The 22,658-nt window shown below is 42.0% G+C and overlaps 1 protein-coding gene across 4 annotated transcripts in view; it reads right to left on the bottom strand.

Annotated features, from left to right (window-relative positions):
• Positions 1-416: 416 nt before the first annotated feature.
• ENPP2 (ectonucleotide pyrophosphatase/phosphodiesterase 2) overlaps positions 417-22,658 on the bottom strand; it is a 120,791-nt gene continuing 98,549 nt past the window's right edge. For all 4 annotated transcript variants that reach the window (XM_006026805.3, XM_006026804.3, XM_006026802.3 and 1 more), the window contains 10 exons: positions 21,640-21,727; positions 21,412-21,499; positions 19,093-19,265; positions 18,803-18,851; positions 14,585-14,721; positions 13,906-14,041; positions 11,949-12,026; positions 10,039-10,171; positions 7,214-7,370; positions 417-1,030 (listed from right to left, as the gene is read on the bottom strand). In XM_006026805.3, the coding sequence (XP_006026867.1) occupies positions 860-1,030; positions 7,214-7,370; positions 10,039-10,171; positions 11,949-12,026; positions 13,906-14,041; positions 14,585-14,721; positions 18,803-18,851; positions 19,093-19,265; positions 21,412-21,499; positions 21,640-21,727 (1,210 nt within the window). In that variant the 3' untranslated portion in view covers positions 417-859. The remainder of the gene's footprint in view (positions 1,031-7,213; positions 7,371-10,038; positions 10,172-11,948; positions 12,027-13,905; positions 14,042-14,584; positions 14,722-18,802; positions 18,852-19,092; positions 19,266-21,411; positions 21,500-21,639; positions 21,728-22,658) is intronic.

Raw genomic sequence — 22,658 nt, 5'->3', positions numbered from 1 at the left:
ATGATGTTATATAGATTAACTACCAGGACCTTCCCCAGCTTCCCTTTCCTTGTGTTTTGATGTGCAGTGAATGGCCAGAGAGTGCCCATACGTGGTTGAGCTGCTTTGTTTGTGGAAGTCACTAATGTCACTTTCCCAACGTGGTTGAGCTGCTTTGTTTGTGGAAGTCAGTCATGTCACTTTCCCCCCCCCCCCAATAACATGATTTCTAGCCAGTATTTACTGCCACATGCATCCATATCATGTCCTGCATACTTAACATATTAGGAAGGATGTCTGGGTTTACAATTCACAGTAACTTCCTATAGCAGGACTACACTTGCAGGCATAAGAAATTGGCTTCAGGTCATGAGTAGGATGTGGTTATATCCCTGAAATTTTAATACTGTCTGCAAAAGGGAAGCAAAAGACAGACATTAAGAAAAAAAACTGAACGTGTGGTTTATTATATTTAAAATTCTATTTGTCTATAGGGTTTAAATATGTCTGTCACAGTTAACAGTAAATGAGTGTAATTTTACATGTTCAGTATTTTGATACACAACACAGGACTACAAATGTGGCAACAGAGCACTGAAAAACTAATGTTTCCTCAATGCAAATATCAATCCTGCAGCACCACTTAAAAGCTCTAACAACTTAAGCTGCAGTATTACAAACACTGCTAAGAAACCAAAAAACATACCTACATTAAACATTAGAGAAACAAAACAACTGACACAAGAGCTTAATATTTAAGATTTGATATAGGAGTAAAATACTAATATTTTTAAGGTCTTGGTTTCAAATTAATAAATATAAAAACAATATAAAAATATACACCAGTTGATAAAGGGATGTACTGAGTACAGTTAGAGAGTTAAATTTCACTTTCAAACGTATGCAGGTATGTCTTTAGGGAGAGAATTTCTGTGTAGCTTCGACTGGTCTTTCGGAAGAAGTCCAAGCTTGTGAGCTGTTCAATGTCACGCACTCGTGCAGTGTGCATCTTAAGGAGATCTTCAACCCACTTGGATTCGTCCTCTGAACTCTGAAATGGAAACAATGGAAATGATCATCACCTCACAAATCTCAACAGGGCTTTCACTCAACAAGGACACTCCTCCAGAGAGATAGATCACACTTTTGGAAGAGGCATCTGGATACCACATGAAGAATCGCTGCAGTACAAAAAGAAAATCCTCACAAATCACACACCATTATTTATGGCATACCATCCTTCCCTGGAACCTATAAAGAAAATCTTCAAACAGCTGCAATTCATGCTAGAAGATGACCTATTTCTGAAAGAGATCTTTCCAGAACTACCCATCCCAGCCTTTAAACAGGCACTGAGACTCACCAACCTCATCACCAGCAGCAAATTTCCTATGGCCTACAGCATACCGAATGGATCCAAATCATGCTGGGACAAAGAATGTAAAAATCTGCTAACATCTCCACCACTCCCACAATAACTGCACCTCACAACAGAACTAATCACAATTCCTGGATCTTACACCTGCACTTCCATAAATAAAATATATCTCATCCACTGGTTGAGGAGGTTGACTGAATGCCCTTATGGAAAATACATAGGATAAAGCAAACAACTGTACCAGAAGGAACACACACTTAATATCTATCAAAGACATAAATGCCCAATTACCCAAAAATGTGTGGTGCACATTTCTCACAACACAACCCCTCTCTCTCCAATCTCTCAGTTCTAATCCTCAAAGGGAATTTACAAAACACCTTTTGTAGATGAGCCTCTGGGGGGGGGGGAGTTAAGCCTCCCCGAGCTCTCCCCCCCTGTATTTTGAACCTTGGGTATTCTTGAAAAATGATTCAAGAGCTCATGAGGGGGTACAGAGAAGAGCCACCCATATGATCAGGGGCCTGGAGGATAGGTCCTATGAGGAGAAACTCTGGGAAGTGGGTCTGTTCAGTCTGAGTAAGAGAAGATGGAGAGGTGACTTGATAGCTGCCTACAAGTATGTCAGGGGTGAGCACCAAGATTTAGGGGAGCAAGTTTTCAGGAAAGCACCCCTTGGGAGGATGAGAACCAATGGGCATAAGCTAATCAAGGAAAAATTAAGGCTGGATGTAAGGAAAAACTTCTTTTCCATAAGGGTAACTAGAATCTGGAACAGACTCCCAGCAGAGGTGGTGCAGTCGTCATCCTTGGAGGTGTTCAAGAGGAGGCTGGACAAGCACCTTGTTGAGCTTGTCTGAGCCCAATAACCTCCTGCCCATTGCAGGGGACCAGATTTGATGATCTTCCAGGTCCCTTCTAGTCCTTTGATTCAATTTTGACTTTTGCCATTTTGTATCAAAAATTCAAGAAAGCAACTCACTTTAGTTTGTTAATAAACTCTTGTCCTGATTGAGCTTTGAGCTCAAATTCTAAATATTAGCTAACCAGACTTCTGACATGATCAGCACCTCCTTACCTGAACAGGTAATGCCACAATACTATTTCAATCTCCTGTAAACCTCACTTTAAGGTAAGTGATAGTCCCTCAGAGCCGTCTTCAAACCACAAAATCTTTCCTATCAAAAATGCTTTACATGCTTGCCAGCTAAACTGAACATGGCACCTTGAGATAAAATATCAAGATCTGACTGTAGGAAAACTCAGAAGCATTGAAGCATCATGCTTATAATCAATCTAGGCTTGATTTCAGTTTACCAGTATTTGCCTGAATTTATACAGTCGGGTGAGTGGCCTTCCATATAACCAAGACAAACAATTCAGTTGTTCCAATGGACTGTGTCAAGTTCAAGAAAATGGTAGGGATAGAGCTCTCTCAGAAAGGTGTACAACTGTGGAATCAGCTTCCATAAGAGATCAGGACTATAAACCTCAGTGCCTTCAGAACGAAAGGCATTATCCCTGAAGCCTAGGCTTGCCCTCAGTAAGCTAAACACAAACTCTTCTCTGTATCCAGAAATACAAGTCTTACTCCCCGATCTTTCCCCAGTCTTGCACAAAATTTGGGGAAGGAGGGATGCTTAAAGTCTTCTTGAAGTCAACTTAAGACCCTGGTTCTGTACTGGGAACCAGAGGAGTGCTGCAGTCCATCACACAGATCACAGTGCAGGAACGAGGCCTTTGTTTTCCATCAGTTAGTTGTAAAACATCATTACTGAAATACCCAGAGTAATAATATGATGCATTGTCTAACAAAACAAACACATTCATAGGATATTTGCCCATGAATGCAAAATCATAAAAAATGAAGGACCTGCACTCCACTGAATTGTTTCATCCCCCAAAAATGCAGCACATAACCACGGTTCCCAGATTCATTTTTCTGCTACTAATGACAATTCAGGCATAAATTTGAATCTTGTGAAGAACAGACCAACTCTATGGCTAAAGGATTCAGACCCACTGCATAATAAAAATAAAAAGGACAAAGTGCCTAGTTTCTAGATGTGTTCCTGAGTCTCACATCTTCCTTATGAACTTGATAACACTCCTGAACAAAGTTAAACCCATGCCAGGATACAGAGCCTGGCCCTACCAAAAACAGACACCCCACAGGTGAGGCTTGTGGGTCATGCTGTGACAGCCCGGAAGCAAGGGGAGTGATCGTTTACACAACGTGGGCATGAAGCACCGAGGAGATTACAGAGTGCAGTTCTAAAGTACATTTCTGTGACCTGGCGCTTGCCTATTTTGATATGCCATGTTTTCCAACTCCAGAATCATGTCAATATGAAAACAGAAGGCTGTGTGACAAAGTAAGATTAGAGACAAATTGAAAGGGCAGCCCCTTTAACCTAATGTTGCAGAGCTCCAGGAGCTCTGCTTGGCAAATACAAGAGTACAAAATTTCTGGCTTCAAGTTCAGTTCTCAAGACTGGAGAACAACTTGTTATGGTGCAAATAGGCCCAGCAAACTGACTACAGCAAAGTTAATACACCACTGTGTTTTTCTGATGTCTAGGCTCAATTGAAATCCAATTTAGAGCCCAAACAAAAATCTCCTTCGAATATGCGATATAAATTCTAGCCCCCTGGAGGAACTTTCAAATGTGTTGTTATCTCTAAAATGTAAGTCACAGGGCTGGTAACTGAGGTCTAGTCCAAGTTTTGCACAAAGCCAAATTTGAGTCCCTGGAAAAAAATCAATGTGCTGTTCTGTTCCAGTCTAGACTTCTGTCACCGTGCCCTGCTGGCTGCCTGACTTCAGACTAGTATAGATACCTACCTGAAACAACTGGGCATGAAGCTGAAGGTCCAGCAGTAAGGATTTTTGCTAGGCAACACGGAGTGTGGGACCTTGTTGTTCATAGCGGCCATATTGAGTTAATGCTATATGCCCAATGTCAGTGCAGAGCTAGATGGCCTATGCAGTTTATGTATATGCAGTTTAACCACCTTCATTTCAGCTGCTTGTTCCCAATTTGTGCTGTATAGAAATTAAATTCAGTGGAAGGTTCAGTGTCCACTCAACCTTTGTTATCCCTCTTGGCTGGCAGGAGAAGATGCTCTGAGCCCTCCCCATGACCACAGGAGTCCTGTGCTGCTCATGGTGGAGCAAAGCAGGGGTTGTACACTAGTAAACACCCTGGAAATTTCAATCAAACAGCTGCTTGCATGCAATAAAGAGCAACTGCAGCAGCTATCTAACTGCTATTTAATGGGTTGCTCTGCAATGAGATATGAACAGCTGAGTGTGTTTAACAAGATATTAATAATGTGTTTATCATTTAAAACAACAGGGGCGGCACACAGCTAGCCTTATTTGCAGGATATAAAGAGGAACCTTCATTGGCTATAGGCCTTCTAAAGGGTGGGAAACAAAGAAAGCGATTTAGACCCAGTAGTCTGACTACAACAGCAACAGCCGTAAGAGTACATTTTAAAGGAAGGAATAATTAAAGGTATGGCAATACATTCTAAATTGCGTAAAATATAACAGGGGTTTACCCAAAAGAGATCATACCAGACTAATCTTGATTTCCTGGATATGAAATACCAATTTTCTAGACAAAAGAAATGCAGTGTATTTAATGGATTTCAGTAAAGTATTTGATAAAGCACCATGTGGGAACTCATTAACTGAGCTAGAGAAGATGTTATGGTATGGTTGGGAGATAAGCTAGGGATAAAATAAAGGGGAGGCCATGAGTTGTCTTGAAAGAGGAAATTCCAGGTTCATGGATATGCACTCAACCCCATCTTAACAACCTTTATTAATATTTTGACTAATGACCCTGTGAGACAAGGCTGGTGAAACTTGCTGATGACATGCAATTAGCAGATACTAGCAATACAAAAAAGGAGGAGCTGAATGACCCTGAGGGAGGAAATAATAGAAGAAGATGAAATTCAGCAGTAGGAAGAACAAAGTAGTACAGAGAGTAAGCATTTGTTCTGGTAGCTAAAGCTCATTAGTTGCAAATCCCAGAGGAGGGAAAGGGCTGGGGTGCATTACTCCAACACAGGATGATATGAGCCATTAATATCTTGTAGCTGTAAAAAAAGACAAATGCAATCCTATGATGCATCAGACAAAGTTTTTTCCAGTAGAAACTGATGTATCAGTGCCAGTGTAGAAGACACGAGAGCTCATCAGGAATACTTTGTACAATTTTTGTCATCCTGATCAGACACATTCCCTGCCCCAGAAGTTTACAGTCCAAATAAGATGAAACTTAATCAGTTCAAAAGTGAGGGCATGGAGATTACTAATGGAGAGGGCTTCTCAAAGAGGTAAATTTTAAAAGGAAGGCCCTGAATGAGAAAGATATGTGATGGATGAGAACATGGATAGTGTCCCAGGTGTATTGTAGATAGAGTTGGAAACATTATTTCCATCTGCAGCTCAAATGGGAGCCCTAGTTTTTTGTGCCAATATAAAACCTATAATGTTGATGTGCTTATTCAGGAAGCAGATTCCTGACAACCTACAGTGAGTAGTCTGTGAGCAGGAGTCCAAACAGCTGTGGAAGGAAAGACTAACTTCAGGCAGAAGGACAAGTCTAAAAATAGCTGCCTATATACGATACTTGCAATGTCTGCTGAATTCAGTGCCCATGGTTATGGGTGCACAGGAGACTGCATTAACTCTCTGTGTTGGTCTCATGTATAACAGATGTGTGTTAAACTATAGAAGTTCTCAGTGGACTGGATCCATTCAGGTCAGGATCCAGGGGCAGGGTGCAGTGGTGCAGTCCCACTCCTTTTCACTGCCATGGGCCCCAGTCTGGATATAGGTGCATGAAGCTCTCCACCAGTATTGCACCCTTCGTTTTCAGTGTCCTGGACCTGCTCCCGGATCCACCATACTTTACTGAGCTTCTGACATAGCAGAGTGTCTTGCTTTGATCTAAGAGCAGAAGAAGCTTTTCACTGGAAGTGAATGCAATAATGGAAAGAGCATTTGTTTGTCTCTGCTATCCTAAGTAAACAGAATCAGCTCCAACCTCTTATCTAGATGCATTTTGGAAACAACAGCAAGCATTTGGCATGCTGTCATCAACAGGCTTTAGTGATTCATTTTTAATACTAGCCGGATGCTTTACATTTTGTTTTGTTTTGTTTTGCTTTGCATGTTTCTGCATTTTAATTGTAACAATATTGTCCACTGTTCCTGGAATGTCATGGCAGGTAGACACTAGGAAAAAGTGAAGATCCAGTTGTAGCTTCACAAGGAAACTGGACACCATGAAAACATCTAGGCTGCACATCTAGGAAGCACTCATGTGCCCAGTGCAGCAGGGGGATAGGAAGTGCCCACACAGCTGGTGCAGCAGGAGGTAGAGAGTGCCATACGCTCAGTGCAGCAGGGAGCACCTGCTTTCCCCATAAACTGTCTTAGCGTGGCCTGGTTGCCCCATGAACTGCGTTAGTGTGGCCCAGCTGCCCCATGGGCTGCATTAGTGTGGCCCCATGGCAAGCAGCCCTTGCTGTTGCAGCCCACAGGGGGTGCAGCCCACTGGCCACTACCAAGCTCAACAGCCTTGTGCCAAACCATGTCCCATGGCAGCAAAAACATCTAAACTTTAGAGCAGGATGTTAGAAATGGAATCAGGACTGCTCAGTTATACTCCCGGCTATGCCATCGGTCTACTGACCTTGTGGCAGGACATTTTAGGTTTGCTGCTCAAAAGGGATTAACATTTTAAACAATTATTACTGCATGGGATTTTACTAGGCCCACAGCTACTAGCTGCATAAAGCAATTATTAAAAAGCAGAGCTTAGTTGAACTTACATTACAGCTCTCATCATTATCAGGACGGTGGGGAAATATGTAAGAAAGAACAGAGAGTGGTCCATCGCACTTATCAGCAGGTTGAGTGAAATCTAAGCAACTAGTTATGATACTGTAGTAGTGAGTTGGAACCGGTATTGAAGTGCCTTCCACAAACCTAGGGGAAAACAAAAACAAAATATTTAGAGAGTCTACTAGACAGCCAAAATAGGCCATGCAAAACAGTTTCTATTTAATTTTGCCAAAAAGCTCATCTCCACCTCTGCAGAGAGGTCTAACTCATTATTAGGATGTGAGTAAACTGTAAGTGGATAGTACACTATAATCCTGCAATTTCTGTATTACTATCAGCAAGTGCAAGAGGCAGGTGTTGCTTAATTATATCTCTTATTGGGCCTATGATATTTTATCCACTATAGCAGGTCCAATAAACACATTACTTAATGAATGCTGTTTCTCACATAGTCCCTAGACAATCACAGCTACCAAGATACAAGGTTGCAGCATTCTAGAATTAATCCTAAAATGAATTGATAATTGTTGTCTACCAATTCTTTTTACAACATTTCTATTACTGTGCTTACCAAAGACTAGGATATGTGCAAAGAGACTCATTCTTCAAGTATAAGAACTCATATTATTTAGTCTTTTTCTGAGAGAACTGGCTTGACCTGAATATTCATCTGCCCTCTGAGAAAGCTTCAGGTAGAATAAAGCTAGCACAGCAGACCTATGATCATGAATCTTTCCATTCTGACATGGTGAAAGTAGCCAAAGTGCCTCTTTGCACTCTGGTCATTCCTTGTTACCAGAATAACCTCATTACAGCTGTGATCCCCTGGGCAGAGATTATTCACTGATGTTTAATGCCAGAAAGAACCTATAGAGTCCACTACTGGGGTTGTTGATAACTCTTCCTTCCCTAAGAGGTTTTTCCTTTGCCCTTCTTACTCTTGGGGCTATTGTTTCTGGCTGTTTGCAGCTTTCTTCCCAGCCTGAGAAGCTTCTTTTCTTAAAATGAAAACTGAGATTGTAAAGAGATTGCATGAATCCAGGAACTAAGACTTTGGACACTGGCCTACAGTAGCTATTCCTTCATGTGGCTCAGCTCCTTTATAACACAGGGCATACTATTTAATCCATTAATTTCTGTATAAATCTGATTGCATGTGATGTAACTATAGCTTCTCTCTAAGACAGACAACCCAAACTTTAGGCTCTGCAAGTTTAAGCAGGGGTCTGGAATAGTCCCTGCACCCCAAAATCTACTTCAATGATCTACAACCATATTTTTTCTTCCTTCTCCCTTGCTATGGTGAGTAAAAATCAGATCACAGCTAAGTGTCAGCAGGTTTTATCGCACAGTCACAAAATGAACTAGCACTGTAACAGTTACTGGATAGTGAAAAAGCCTCAAATATAGAAGATACACAGATTTTAAGGGCATGCCCACAGTGCAAACTTAGCAGGTCACAGAGCAGTGTCCTTATACACACTCTGCTGTTCCATATGCGCCATCTCCTGAACTGCAAGCAGTTAAACTGCAGCTTCCCAAGCTGAGCAGGGAAGGAAGGCATGGCATGTCCAAGGACATTGATGCCTGGGGCATGGCAAATCAGTGGTGTGCAGGGGTGAATCCAGAGTAAGTGCAGTGGTGTGGACACACCACAATTGCAGTCACTACTGTGGGAGGAAAGCAGTCAGAGCTTTTTTTTTTTTTTTTTTTTAAAGTCCCCAATAGGAAGTACCCCCTTCCCCCCCTCCATGCTCAGTGGCACTTCCTCTCCCCTCCCACCACCACTGTTGTCCCTGGCTTCTGCCTTGCTGCAGCCAAACTCTGCTGGGAGTCCAGCTTAGCAGTTGTGGCAGCAAATGTGTTTCTCCTCACTGACTGGCCCTCCAGGTGTTCCTTGCCAGCCTGGGAGCAAGTCCAGAGAGAGAACTCACCTGTCCCCACTACTGTCCCAGCTGAGCCCAGGTCCCTATGCATCCCAACTGGAGCAGGACAGGAGTAGCTCTGGAATCCCCCGCTCCTTGCCCCCAGGTCAGCCTGGAAACACAGGAACAGTGGCAGCAGCAGATGGGGAAGATGAGAACAGGAGGGGAAGCAAGGAGACCTGCCACTGGGCATGGAGGGGAGCGGATGGGGGAGAAACGATTGGGGGACTTTAAGTCCTCACTTGCTGTTCTCATGGGGTGGTCTTTGCTCACCCCAGTGGTGTGGGAAAAGCTGGGAGTGGGGGTACAACTACCCCCACATGCAGCACCGGTCGCTGTTTCCATACTCCCCCCCTTAAAATCCTGGATCTGCCCCTGGTGGTGTGGACATATTCTATTCTAAAAAGGTTTCTTTAGTTCCGGAGCGTCAAAATTATTGGTAAGGAGTGTCAAAGTTAAGAAAAGACCTAGTATTTTGTCTTTGGGATCACACTGCCACCTATTAAAAGAGGTATTTACTCCACAATGTGAAAACATGATAACAGTAGTTAGAAGGTAGGTTTTCTGAAGCAGAAGTCAAACTTGCTACCCTAGGAAGAAGGGAATTCTCTGGGGGTGTGCAGTTCCTTGTTTCCACCTACCGCCATCCCACCTAAAAGGACAACTTTGCTGAAGAGCAACCTTTTGTCAAGATATGTCAGAATCAGAAAACACAGACTTTCAAGCACAACCATCTTTAGCTTTATTGCTTTAAGGAACCTTAGTTCTTGCCTTTCCCCAAGGTAATTTGTATCTCATCCCTAAATACCAGCTATTGTAAATTAGAAACCAATATTTTAGTCATTACATTGAGAACACTCAATACATTTAAAATACAGAACTCTTACTGCTTTATTTTTTCTGGGATGTCATGTAAACCATCATAGTCATAATCAAAGATTGGCCCACTTATCACATTGACGCCATTTCGTTCAGTTGCATATCTCTTCACCAAAACTCTTTGAAAATAATTCCAGACCTCTGCACAAAGACACAAGATTATCTTCAATGAGCAAATGAGAAAAAAAAGTTTACATACTGGTTTTTATATATGCTTTTCAGGCAAAGATAACATCCATAGGGCTGCCATCCATATTACAGCTGCAGCAATCAGAAACATAATTATAGATTTATTGCCTACTACATTGCTCTCTCTCGATTTTTTTTTTTTTTCCTGAACAGTGATAAAAAGAAGCATTCTAAGGCTGGTATTGCAGTAGACAGTATACAGAGAGCCTGCTGTTCTGCCACTAGCTATAAAACCAAGGGTTCACATGCACTTTTGATGTCTTTGGCTCTTTGTAAGCATTCCCTTTGTACTTTTAGTAGCAGGGCACAGTGATCAATATTTTTTTCCTCCCACTCTGAAAAGGTCAGGAAGTCTCAAGAGTACTATGATTAAAGGGAAGTCCAGCAAAGCCCAAAAGGCACATTCCTTTCAGTTAAATTCTAAGATACATATTTGTCTAATTTTAGATGAATTCTGAAATGACTGAGTTGCGTTAAAACACATCATGATAAAGCAGTTTCTTTTTGAAGGATGTGGTTTAAGCTACTACAGAACAGAATTATCAATATTCTTTCTTTCTCAGTTTTTAAACACCTTGATTTATAACACAGAACACACTCAATTATATCAAAAAAGGGAAAGAAAGGAATGAACAGGTAACATATAACCACAGCCTCTCAGTCATGTGACTGTTTGGCCTTTGTCCTGCCCATTCATATATTCTCCCATTTCCCTCAATGTAGGCTTTGAAGCCTTCTAGACAGAGACTTGTTGTAATCTCTCTGTAGGATATCCCTGTTTTAGTACTACAGGAATCATCGTTAATATAATTGACTGTTGTGGAGTGATCATGGACCCTTGATCCTCTAGACCCAGCAGAGGGCTGTATGAGGGGAATAGTTATAAAAATGGGACAGCCCTGGAGGAGGAGCAGATTACAGCACACATAGGATGGCTGCAAGTGTCTCTGTTTCACTCATACCACAGCCTTGACCCACCCACTTACTGCTAGGGGATCCTTCAACGTCCAATAAAGAGGGATGCTACCACAGTATGATTGCTTTTTCCTGCGTTGATGTTCCTGGAAATTCCACTTTGATAAATCATGATTTTAGGATGTGTTATCAGTAATGATTTTGTGCTATGGGGGGGTCAAATAATTGTCCTTTTGCTACCTTTGCTAAAAATCCTATAGACATTACCACTTGTTTCTACCCACAGGCTTGCTAATGCCCCTTGTTTGGTTTGAAAAATCCTCCAGGACTTTTGAAGCTCATCCAAACCTCTCTGGTCTAGAATTTAAGTTGGAAATCTTATAAGAGCCAGCTGTTGAGACTTTTCCAAGGCATCCCAATTCTAGCCAAGCCAGAAATGCCACCAGAATAGTCTGGTGGTTTTTGTATCTCCTGCCAAAGCTAGAAAGCAAAGGGGTGCACAAACAAAGGAAAGTCATGGAACATTTTTCAAGCCTCATGGATTTTAATTTGATTTAGGTCTCATCTTATTTTTACTCAAATTGTTTCTTTTCCTTTTGGTTAGATTAATCGGTGATAAACCTGTTTAGTCCACCTTTAAATCTACACAGATCCACAGGCATTACCCGTTGGCTGAGGCCAACTGAAAATTATCCACTAAAAATGGCTAAATTTGTTCACTTCACAGTGCATGAGCCATATTTGTAGAAGATATCCATACCAATTAGTGAAGGATGTGTGTAACCAACTGTACCACTACAGGTGTAGTACTTACTTTTGAAGGCAGGATACATTGGGATGATGTTTGTTATTAGAAAGGCATCATATTTAGCTTCTGCAGAGGAACTTAATTCTGAAAATTATAAAACAAAGAATATAAACAAGACAGCTTTTAAAGGTAAGCCTCTGAGATGTAAGGAAACATATGCTGAATTAAATAAGAATGTGGCAGACAGTAATCAAAAGGAAGATTGCATTTTAAATGGAAATCCAAATTTTGGCTTCATATAATAAACAGTTTTATATATCTTTACCATGGCAGCTGGACTGGAATAATAGGGCTTTTGTCTTTAAGTCTTTCAATATCTAATGAAGCATTCAGGGTTTTAGCTATCTGTGCACATTCTAACAGGTGTGATAGCTATGCTGGAACTTCACATATTTAAAAACAGTGGTTTGCAAATCCAAGGGAGATCAGCATCTCAATTTCTAAATGATCTCCCAACTTCTAACAAGTTGTAACACACACACACTTTCTTTGGCAAAAGAACAAAAGAAAGGAAAGCAAAGTACCTCACAAGTGAAATTGTGTCTTTATGACTGTTTGGACCACTGCAATAATCTAATTTTATAAATAACCTGGCCATAGAAATCTAGCATATCATCTCTGCATCTAGCTTGATTACTTCTGCTTCAACTACACTTCTTAGAAGGAAACCCATACTTACATTAATGATTCCAAGTGATGTTTCAATGGCTAGTTAAAGTTTGAGTCTTATTTTCTATTTTAATTGGCCTACCTTCAAATTCCAGCCACTGGAATCCTTCCAAGTTTTTCTGAACCAGATGAAAGAGCCCTCTACTAGCAGTATGTTCTAGGCCTGTGCGAAGTGGCAAGTATTCACTTTGGATTCAGATTCGGCCGACTCAGCGGACAGTGATTTAATTCAGCGATTTGCATCACTGTGCCGAATCGGTTCAGCGATTCAAATCGCTGTGCCAAATCGATTCAATGATTTGAATTGCTGTGCCAAATTGATTTGGCTGAATCTACAAATCAAACAAGCCTCCATCCCTCGCCCACTCTCCCAGCCCCCTCAATGGCTGCCCCACCTGGCCCCAGTATCTTGGCTCTTTTAAGAAAAAAGCCTTGCACTCACTGGCTGCTGGCAGTTAGGGGGGCAATCCCCGCTGTCTCATTCTTTCCCATGCTGCATGGGGGGGTTCTGCCATGAGCCCCTACCCCCACCCACTCTCCCAGCCTCCCCCATGGCTGCCCAGCCTGGCCGCAGCATCCCAACTCTTTAAAAAAAAGAAAAGCCCCGCACTCACTAGCTCCTGCCAGGAGGGGCGATCCCTGCTGCCCCCGCCCCCCCCACTGTGTGGGAAGCTCTGCCATGAGCCTCCAGAAGCTCTGAGGCTGCTGTAGCATCTGGTGAGTGCAGGGCTTTATTTTATGTTTTATTTTTTTAAAGAAGCAGGAGCTGTGACCGGGTGAGTTAGCCATGGGTTGGGTGGTGGGGGAGAAGGCTGGAAGGCCGAATCTCCTCTGAATCAAATCAGCACCCAAAGCTTTTTGCACAGACCTAGTATCTTCTTCCCATGTTGGGAATCCTAAACTGGCTGAGTTGCCTCTTGAACAGTCTTTACAATAAATTAGATATGATTTTCTGAATTGCTAGTTAAATTACTGAACATATTTGAGATGCAGAGATGCATGCAGTAGTTAAATCATGTAAAGTTAAAACTTGGAGTTGCATTTAGCTGGTGCTTTTTAGGGATACTCCAGTCTTACCACAAGCCAAAACAAACTTACTTTTGCTGTCAAACATTCTTTTCAAAGTGGCATTAAAAACCTCAGCTCCTACACATGTGTGCCTAGTTTTTCCTAGCTAAGGTTTTCTTTAACATATAAAAAGAAAAGCTGAAAAAAAAACCTCTTAGCATAAAAAAGTAACTGCGTACAGGATGCAACAAACTATGCATTAAACAGGTATCCCTGCTAAACTTACGGGGAGGGAAAAGGAATCCATATGACAATTGTTTATCTGCTCTGTAGGCTGCGCAGCTCTGACTGTTTCCTGGTGAAATGCGCAGATCAGGCCTCACACAGTTGGTTAAATGTTCAGGGATACCAGAAACCTCCGCCTACATTGAAAAAACACATAGAAGCATTCATTAATATTATCTCACAAAAAGAAGTTACTAACAAGACTATGACTTGCTTAGTCTTGACATCAGAGAAGATCATTTTATTTAAAGCACAGCAATTCCAAATATTCAACAGGTGTGTTGGAAGACACTTTGTTGAATAAAATATACCCACCACATCTTTACATCTCATAACTCTCTACTACTTGGGTCTGCCCTTGAAACTGTCAGAGAGCTCCCTTTTACTAACAGTAACAGAAATCACTGCTGGAAACAACCTGTGGTAGCTGATTATGCCAGACATTTCATTAAGGGAAAACAAATCCCTACCCATTAAGAAGAGATGCAAAAAATTTAAATAAAAAGAAAAGAAAAGAAAAAGAAAAAACCGCATAGAATCTTTGAGCTTTAAAACCCCATATTTCCTGGAAGATGGGAGCAGCTCTTTCTAATGAAACTCAGCATTACCCATGGCAATAACACAAAGAAATTCCACCCGGGATCCTGCATGTCATTTTCAGAAGTGAAGGGAAAACTGACCTGCTTTGAAATAGTGTATGAAGTCCAAAGAGGCATCAGAAATGTTTCACTGTAGCCACTTTCAAAGTCATGGTGATGTAAGATATTATACTTTGTACGATAAAGCACTGCTGGGCGTCCATACAGGAGATGCCTCTCTAGAAATTAGAGCAAATTACATTTAAATTGCAGGTAATTTATGAGAGAAAAACTCAGGTGGTTGTCCAACACATGCTCATTTCAAAGCAAATGGCCTGTGCAGCACTCAGCCTAACTGAATTGGCAGCTGAGGATATCCCATGTTTTAGTGGAAGAAGAGAGGAGGAAAAAAAGTTGCGAGTTTGCTGAGATTGAACATGGCCTTTTGCCCGTATTGCCCAGTCTCTGTACAGCTGGGGCATATAGGTAGCTTATTAGTGGAACCACTGGCCCTGGAGCTCCATCCTGACATGTAGGTAATCCCTGTAAAGCCCAAGAAGGAGAATCTACTCCCTGGAGGGCTACGTCCCCTTCTCTTCCAGCACATGGTGGAGATGGTGGCTATACTTGCCTTTATAGTTTGGAAATCATCCCAAAACACATGCATTAATCCTCATTAGCCAAACAGTTTTACTACATAAACTAAAATTTTGTAAAACTTAATGTAGAAAGGAGATACACCTACTCAATATGTTTTTCTAATCATGTACACTGATTTGCAACCTGTTAAATGGATAAAAATTAAGTTTCATCAATTCTTCCCTTTCTGAATCTAGAAAGGAACCCTACTTATCAATACCCAACAGTCATTTCTGTATATAACATTGATAAGGGAAGGCACCTATTGATGTCAGATCCCAAGTATCTGCCAGAACAAGGAGAAAGAATAGACTTTTTCTGATCACCACCACAGAAACCTTCCCAGTCTGTATGGCAGGGTTAGGAGAGAAGCGGTCCTTCGGTTGTTAGCTCAGGGCTATCCAACTGGCAGCTCTTGGGCTGAAAACTTTTAATAGGCAGCCGCCAGACTTCCACCTGACTGCCACTCCCCTGTCACTACACATGCAGCATTAGCTGGGATCTCAGTTGCAAACCACTCCAGCTTTTACTTCCTGCACCCACCCCAGGGGTGAGGTGGCATGGTGCACCCCCTGCTGTTGGGGGAGACCACAGCTGGGGAGCTGGCAGGGAGGGGCCTCCTGTATATATGGTGTACCGGGGGAGCACATATGCAGTGTGATGGGGCAGTTTCCACATAGTGGTGGATGGAGGGGGGTGGGGAGGGGCAGACTCTGTGGCTCGCGCTAGTGAAGCCTGCCCAGGCTGTTGCCCCTGGCCACTTGGACAGTCTCATGTCAGCCTATGTATTTAAAAATGAAAATTCAAGAATCTGGCCCTTCTTTGCTAACCTGTGTTTAGCAAACTATTCTCTTCATCCTACCTCACATATAACCCTGATAGAATTTTTTCTTGATATCTGGCTCTAAATTAACTAAAACAGTGATGGTCTCCACAGCTCTATTCTTTAAAGCCAAGCTGGGCAAAATCCATTTCTTTTCTTCCTCTAATCTATCACTCCACAAACCAAGCTTGTGCAATGGTTTCCAAGGCACTTTTCACATCTGCATCATGACCAAAAAAGGAACCCTGCTTGTCTAGATAATTAAGCTGCCTGACATTTTGGAGGCTCTGCCAGTGGCTTGAGAAATCTCCACAAAGTCAATGGCACATGCAAGAGGCAACCTGAAGCCAGCATCCTGTTTCCTAAGCATCACAAATGAGAGTAGCCTCAGACTCATTTGGAACCCACCCCCCCCATTATCCTTGCAGGCCTTGCAAGCACTTTTTTGCCATGAGACCTTTTGGGGTGGGATGTGGGAGGAAATGATGCAGATCGCACACAGCATCTTTGCTTCTGCAAAGAGTTTGGTACATACAGAGACTCTCCAGTTACCCGTTTAAGGAAGGTTAACAGTCATTTTCTTTGCCAAAGGGAAATCAGACCCAAGTCTCAGGTCAAAATCTCACAGTTGGGCATATAAGGGGATTTTTTCCAGAAATACAAATGGGGTATAGGTGCTCAACTCTCACTAGATCTTCAGTAGGAAGCATGCACCAAACTGCTTTTTTTGGACCTTTGGGAGCCTCTGCATGTGTGAGCACATTTGAGTTTTTGAGACTCCTTTCTAGTACCTTCTGGGAGGTGAGAGTTAGAAGAGGAGCACTTCCTTTAAATGTAGTGAACAAAAACAAATACACATGGAAGGTAAAAATAGCCATTTACTGAAAAACGGTCAGTTTCCACTCTTGAAGGGTAATGCTCCAAAGTGTATGTACAAAGGCTGACATTGTGTCTTTACGCCAGTCTCACTGAAGAAATCTGCAAAACAACCGAGACTTTCCTAACTTTGGCTGGAAGAGATGTTTACAGTCCTAAAAAACTTGTGTGAACTGTAAGGACTTGACTGAAGTGTTAAAAAAAAATCTCTAGTAACTCCAAATAAGCTTTCTAGCTGAGGGAAAGAACCATCATTAAAACTAAAAAGGAGAGAGGATATACCAAATTCTTGGCTAGTGTGTCAAAGTGATCCAGGTTGTATTGGTCTGACAGCCATGTGTGAGAAGCTGTGGGTGACAGCTTTGCTTTGGGAACCATAACCACGGAACTGAGACAATGCTGAGATCATTCAAAAAATGGAGCTTCACTCAGATGCTCAAGGGATGTTTCACATATGTCTGAGTGCATCTGTGCCGTGATGACAGAACACTTCTAACTATTTGACATGTAAAGACAGAAGAGCCAAATCCAAGGACAAAAAAGATGGCGCATGTTGATTATATTTAAGGGTAGCAATTGAAGGGATCTGTGTTTCTGCTGCTTGGTAACCATCACTTTACCCAGTGAAATGTAAAGTTGAGCAATCTGAAGGCACGCAGCTCATGGAGGGAGGAAATAGGGAAGAAGGGATTTTCAGCTAAGAGCAGGCAGATACATAAATATGCAGGAGTGTTACAAGCCTGGACATGTCCAGAATAGAATGACTTGTAATACATATTGCTTTTCAGAAATGTTTATAGTCCAGTTTATAACTGGAACTTAATTATTTACCTTAGTTAACTTAAGCAAGATCCCAAAGAGGGACAGGACATTTTTACAAATATGAATATCCAGAGTTGTAATGGTCAATGCTAAAAAAAAGTTTTGGAAAGTATGGAAAGCAACATGCGCTAGCGCTTCAGCCAATGCCCATTTGAAATTAGGAGCAGCTTTCATGAGGAGCATCTTACCCTGCATCTGCCTAAGGTAGATTTTCTTGCATCTTCTTCTGAAGCAACTGGTCCTGACCACTGTCAGAAACAGGACACTGGGCTAGATGGACTACAGGTCTGAGTGTTGTGTTGTTGTGTGGGTTTTAGTTAGGTACAAAGATCAGCAAATATATGATGGATTTAATCTATACATTCCCACAAGTTATTTGAGGCCAGAATCTTTCACCCCCTTTCATAGTGAAGTCCATCTTTCTCATCAAGTAAAATTGTTTAACAGAAAATTATGGAGATAATTTGAAGCAAAAGGCACTAGGCAATGTGAATAAGCATGATAAAAGCAGTCCATGTGACTCTGACCAAGTAAAGCATTTAACCACATGCTAAGTTAAGCATGTGAACAAACCTATGGGACCTGATAAGTAAACGTTATATAAAGTCAGAGTTTATGGTAACAGCCTGGCACTGGACCCCCTCCAATATAAAATCAACTGAAGTGGAGTTGCAATTGCCTAGATTAGAAACAACAGCCTTTCCGCAAAGGCCCAGAAGTCTAAGGACTGAATAATCCTGGCAAAGGAAAAGGGTATGACCAATGTGTTTTAATGCATTTCTCTAACAGCTTCCCTTGCTTGGGGCTCATAGGGAGTACTGCTTTGTCCTAGAGGAAAGCTAAAGGAAATCACACTGCAGTCACACTGTCCTACTTGAAAGGAAACCTTGACAGAGGCACAGGCCAGACAACCTGCACTTCTTTGCACTGTCAAGAGTTAAGACGTAGCCCTGTGCACCAAGTTACATAAAGCTGTGTGCGATTTTGATGGTGTTGTTTGAAAAAATGTTGACTATTCATGTAATAACCAAAATAAAATACAAGTTAGATCCCAAAATATGACCTTTTCCCCAGAGAAGGTCCAAGAGAAATAAAGAAAACCATGATTGAAAACAAAAACACGAATGTTTCTTTTATTAAGTGAGTCACCATGTCCTTACCTTCTGTTCCTTTGACATGAAAGCGCCTATTGAGTTCATCCAGCTTGTTCTTCAGAAAAATTAAAAAAGAAGATGAAAAACATTAACATTCTGGCATCTCATTTTCACTATGCATGAAGCAAAGTACCAACTATTCTATGGGCTACAACAGACTCTGAACAATACAAAGGATGAGAGAGATGTTAAAAGATGGGGCCCTTCCCTTAAATGTGAGGGCCATATTTTGCCAGCCTGCTGCATTGGACAATTATCCTCAAGAACATAAGTATCAATAGATCCAATGAGAGTACCTTGTCATCGCATGTACATCCCATATCAAAATCAGATGGAGAAGATGAAGCTATAGGATAGAGTGGCCTAGCAACTTCATCTGGCATAACTGGCTTATATGCGTTGGTCCTCAGCAGGTGATTTAAACTTCCATGGGTTCCATTATTAGGGGCAGGCTTCAATCCAAGTAGATCTGATGAGATAAAAATCATAGGTGAAAGTTTGTTAAGGTATCATTGTATACATCATATTTATTGGTATGTGATCTCTCTTTCTCAGACTGCTAGAGCCAGACACTAATGCTATTTGTAACCATGCATACAGTGTGAATGAGTATTTTTCATCTATTAAAATATTCAACTTTAGTTCAAATCATAAAATCTTCATCATACATAATGCTGGTAGCCTCCATGACTGAAACAAGGTTAGTTAGTACTGCTATGAGGAGAGGCTACTGTTTGAGTACAGTAATTCCTAACATCTCCAGTATCTCCAGGGGTGGATGCTTCTAAAAATCTCCTATCCACCTGCTTCTGCTCATGCAGGCCAAACCTCCTAATGCAGTAGTTAAGGCATGCTGAGGGAGGCTGCCCACATTCACTCTTGTGATCTTTCTGACCTCCTTACAAGTCGCCCAGAGTGACTTCAGGGCTTCATTTCCATGTTTGGCATGTGCAAGGGGGAGCAGATAGGCAGAGAACACCCAGGGCATGGCAGGAACATGGTGTATTCATATACCTAGAGTCAGGATCAGTACATTAGAGAGCAAACCTAAAGTGCATTTGGTTAAAACTCTGTTACTGACAGTGTTATCAGCATTAAAACCATAAAGTCAATCTGCAGGGTTTGCTGACATCCATCAGCTGAATATCCTCACTTTGCATGTTTATGGCACCTTTCATCTCACAATTTCCTAGTGCTGTACAAACAAAAAAAGCCTTTAAACATTCCTATCAGATAGGCAAGTGCAATACTGCTCCGATTTGGAGAAGAGCAAACTGAGACAATGAGTTGTTCAGTGACTTGTACCCATCAGGTTACTGACAGGGTAACAGTTCTGTAAGCGCATTAAAGAGACAGGATCATAAAAGAATATGTTCCTGCCACAATTTCCTAGTGCTGTACAAACAAAAAAAGCCTTTAAACATTCCTATCAGATAGGCAAGTGCAATACTGCTCCGATTTGGAGAAGAGCAAACTGAGACAATGAGTTGTTCAGTGACTTGTACCCATCAGGTTACTGACAGGGTAACAGTTCTGTAAGCGCATTAAAGAGACAGGATCATAAAAGCATATGTTCCTGCACTGCCATATCCAATGTCTCCACTTTACTGCTGTCGTAAGACTTTAGAAAACATACGTTGATATTAAGAAACACATCAACCAGATGCACAACTCTGACTGTGTGGCAACTCTGAGCCACAGGCATGGAGCTCCTGCAGTACCCAGAGCAGAGTGCCAACTGCTGCAGAGCAGGGGGTGGCCTTACCTGCCCTAGCTCTCTCCTTCCTCTGGTGGTAGCTGCTACTGCAGCTAAGAAGTAAGCTCAGCAATAGCTGCAGCAGGAGGGACCATAATGCCCTTCCTGGGAGTCTTTGCTACAGCAGATGCAGCCCAGCTACAGAAGCTAGGCAGCACTGCACCCAGTAGTGTATGAGGGGAAACTGAGCAAAATAGTGACCCCATGGGATTTTTGCCATGGGAAGCTCAGCAGCATATGGGGGGCGGGGGGAGAACTGGGGAGCAAACCAGGCAGCCACACAGCACCTGCAGCTGCCCCACAGTGCAAGCTCTCTAGGAGCTGTCCCTGGCACCTCGCTTGCTTCCCCCAAGCCTCCATATGCTACTGGCTGCAGGGTTGCCCGGCTTCTCTGGCTGGGCTGCACCTACCACAGCAAAGGTTTCTGGTGGGATCATTCTGGCACCCCCTATAAGTCAGTGCCTGGATTGGATGTCCCATTTGTCCCCTGCCAGTTAGGCTACTGCTCTGAGCTGCCATGTGAAAGATGCAGGTGCCAAGGCTGTCTCTCTGGACTCAAGACTTTGTGCTTCCAGGCTAATGAAGAACAGGCATACCAGGCTGCAGCACTGTGTATTTGATCTCTGCTGAGCTGCGAGCAGCAGCACAATGTTAATGCCTTTATTGGCCAGTTGTAGGGGCTGAACAAACACAGGCCTCTGAGAACAGTTGTGTATTCTGCTCTTCTGGCCAAAGGGCAAACGATAGTGTAGCGCAGGGGGAGAAAGTAGCGGCCCAGAAAGGAAGAATACACAGTGTGTACATGAACAGCCCTGTCAGCCAAAAGCAGCTTCTTTATTTTGGAAAGGAAGTCACTTACCACACATAATGTTGTAAAGTTCAATATTTTCAAATGGAGGCACTTTTGTCTTGTATTTAAATGTAGGACCATAGCCTATGAAGACGGTCTTTAAAATAGAGAGAGGAAACGCACAAAATGATTAAACAGTAGATGTTTTGCAGCAATTCTTAAATATATTTTCCTTCAGCAACTGCCCCCCTCCACTCCCCCCCCCCATCTCCCAAAAGGGTAATTTCTTGCTCATACCTGCATGCTGTTTATTTTGTTGTCATAGCCATGGTCTCCATGGAAGAAGCATTTTCCTGATTGTTTCTTATAAACATCCATGGGTTTTCTACATTGAAACATCATTAATAAATTTCACATTAATGTAAGGACAGTTGTAAGAACTGTTAGTGTTCAGACGGCATTGTCTTCGATGGAGAACATCTGGGCTAGGATTTTCAAAAGGTGTTTAAAGAAGTGAGGTGCCCATATCCCTTTAAATTTCAATGGAAAATGATCACCTAATTCTGGGGGTACCATTTGAAAAAAATTACAGCCTGAAACATAAGGGTGGCCAAATCTTCTCTCACATATACGGCAAAATTGTCCTCAAGAGTCCAAGAGTATTTCACAAGTTACAACCATTCTTAACACTGAAACATTAAAAAGGACATCTTTTTAATGTACCTCACTACACCACTACCAATTGAGACAAGAATCACCATCACCAGGTGCAACCTCAAGGAAACTAAGTAATTAGTTATCCAAGCAAGACAAGAGGCCTTACACAAGAGTTATGCTATTTTTGTCTGGTATACATGGCATCATTTCCGTCAAGAATGAGATTCTTCGTCTGACAAGCAGGGGGTTTTCCCTTTACACCCCGAGTACTAGCTTCCAAATCTTAAAGCTAACTTTTGTTCAATGTTTATAGTGGGTTGTATTTTTTACATCCATTTTTAACAGAACCCTCCTTTGGCAACTGTGATGATTTGTTACAAAAATCTTTGCCCTTAAACAGGAAAAGAATGTAGACTTCAGAGGTGACACGTCTTGGATGTACTTGGAAAGAAATTAATGTGAATGAGCATGAGAGAACTAGCACCATCTATTGTAAACCTTGAATCGCTTTACAGTCCCAGAAAGAAGCTCTCTCCCACTGGTGACTCCTGCCTATTGAAACCATTTACAGTCATGATTCTCTAATCAGTGAGAAGTAAAATTTGCTTGCTAATATATTTTAGTGGACTAACAGACAAAGAAATCTTATTTTTGGCATG

Source organism: Alligator sinensis, unplaced genomic scaffold (genome assembly GCF_000455745.1).
Source record: "Alligator sinensis unplaced genomic scaffold, ASM45574v1 scaffold895_3, whole genome shotgun sequence".
NCBI lineage: Eukaryota > Metazoa > Chordata > Crocodylia > Alligatoridae > Alligator > Alligator sinensis.
Note: the sequence above shows the minus strand (reverse complement) of the source record. Positions and strands in the feature narration are given on the sequence as shown.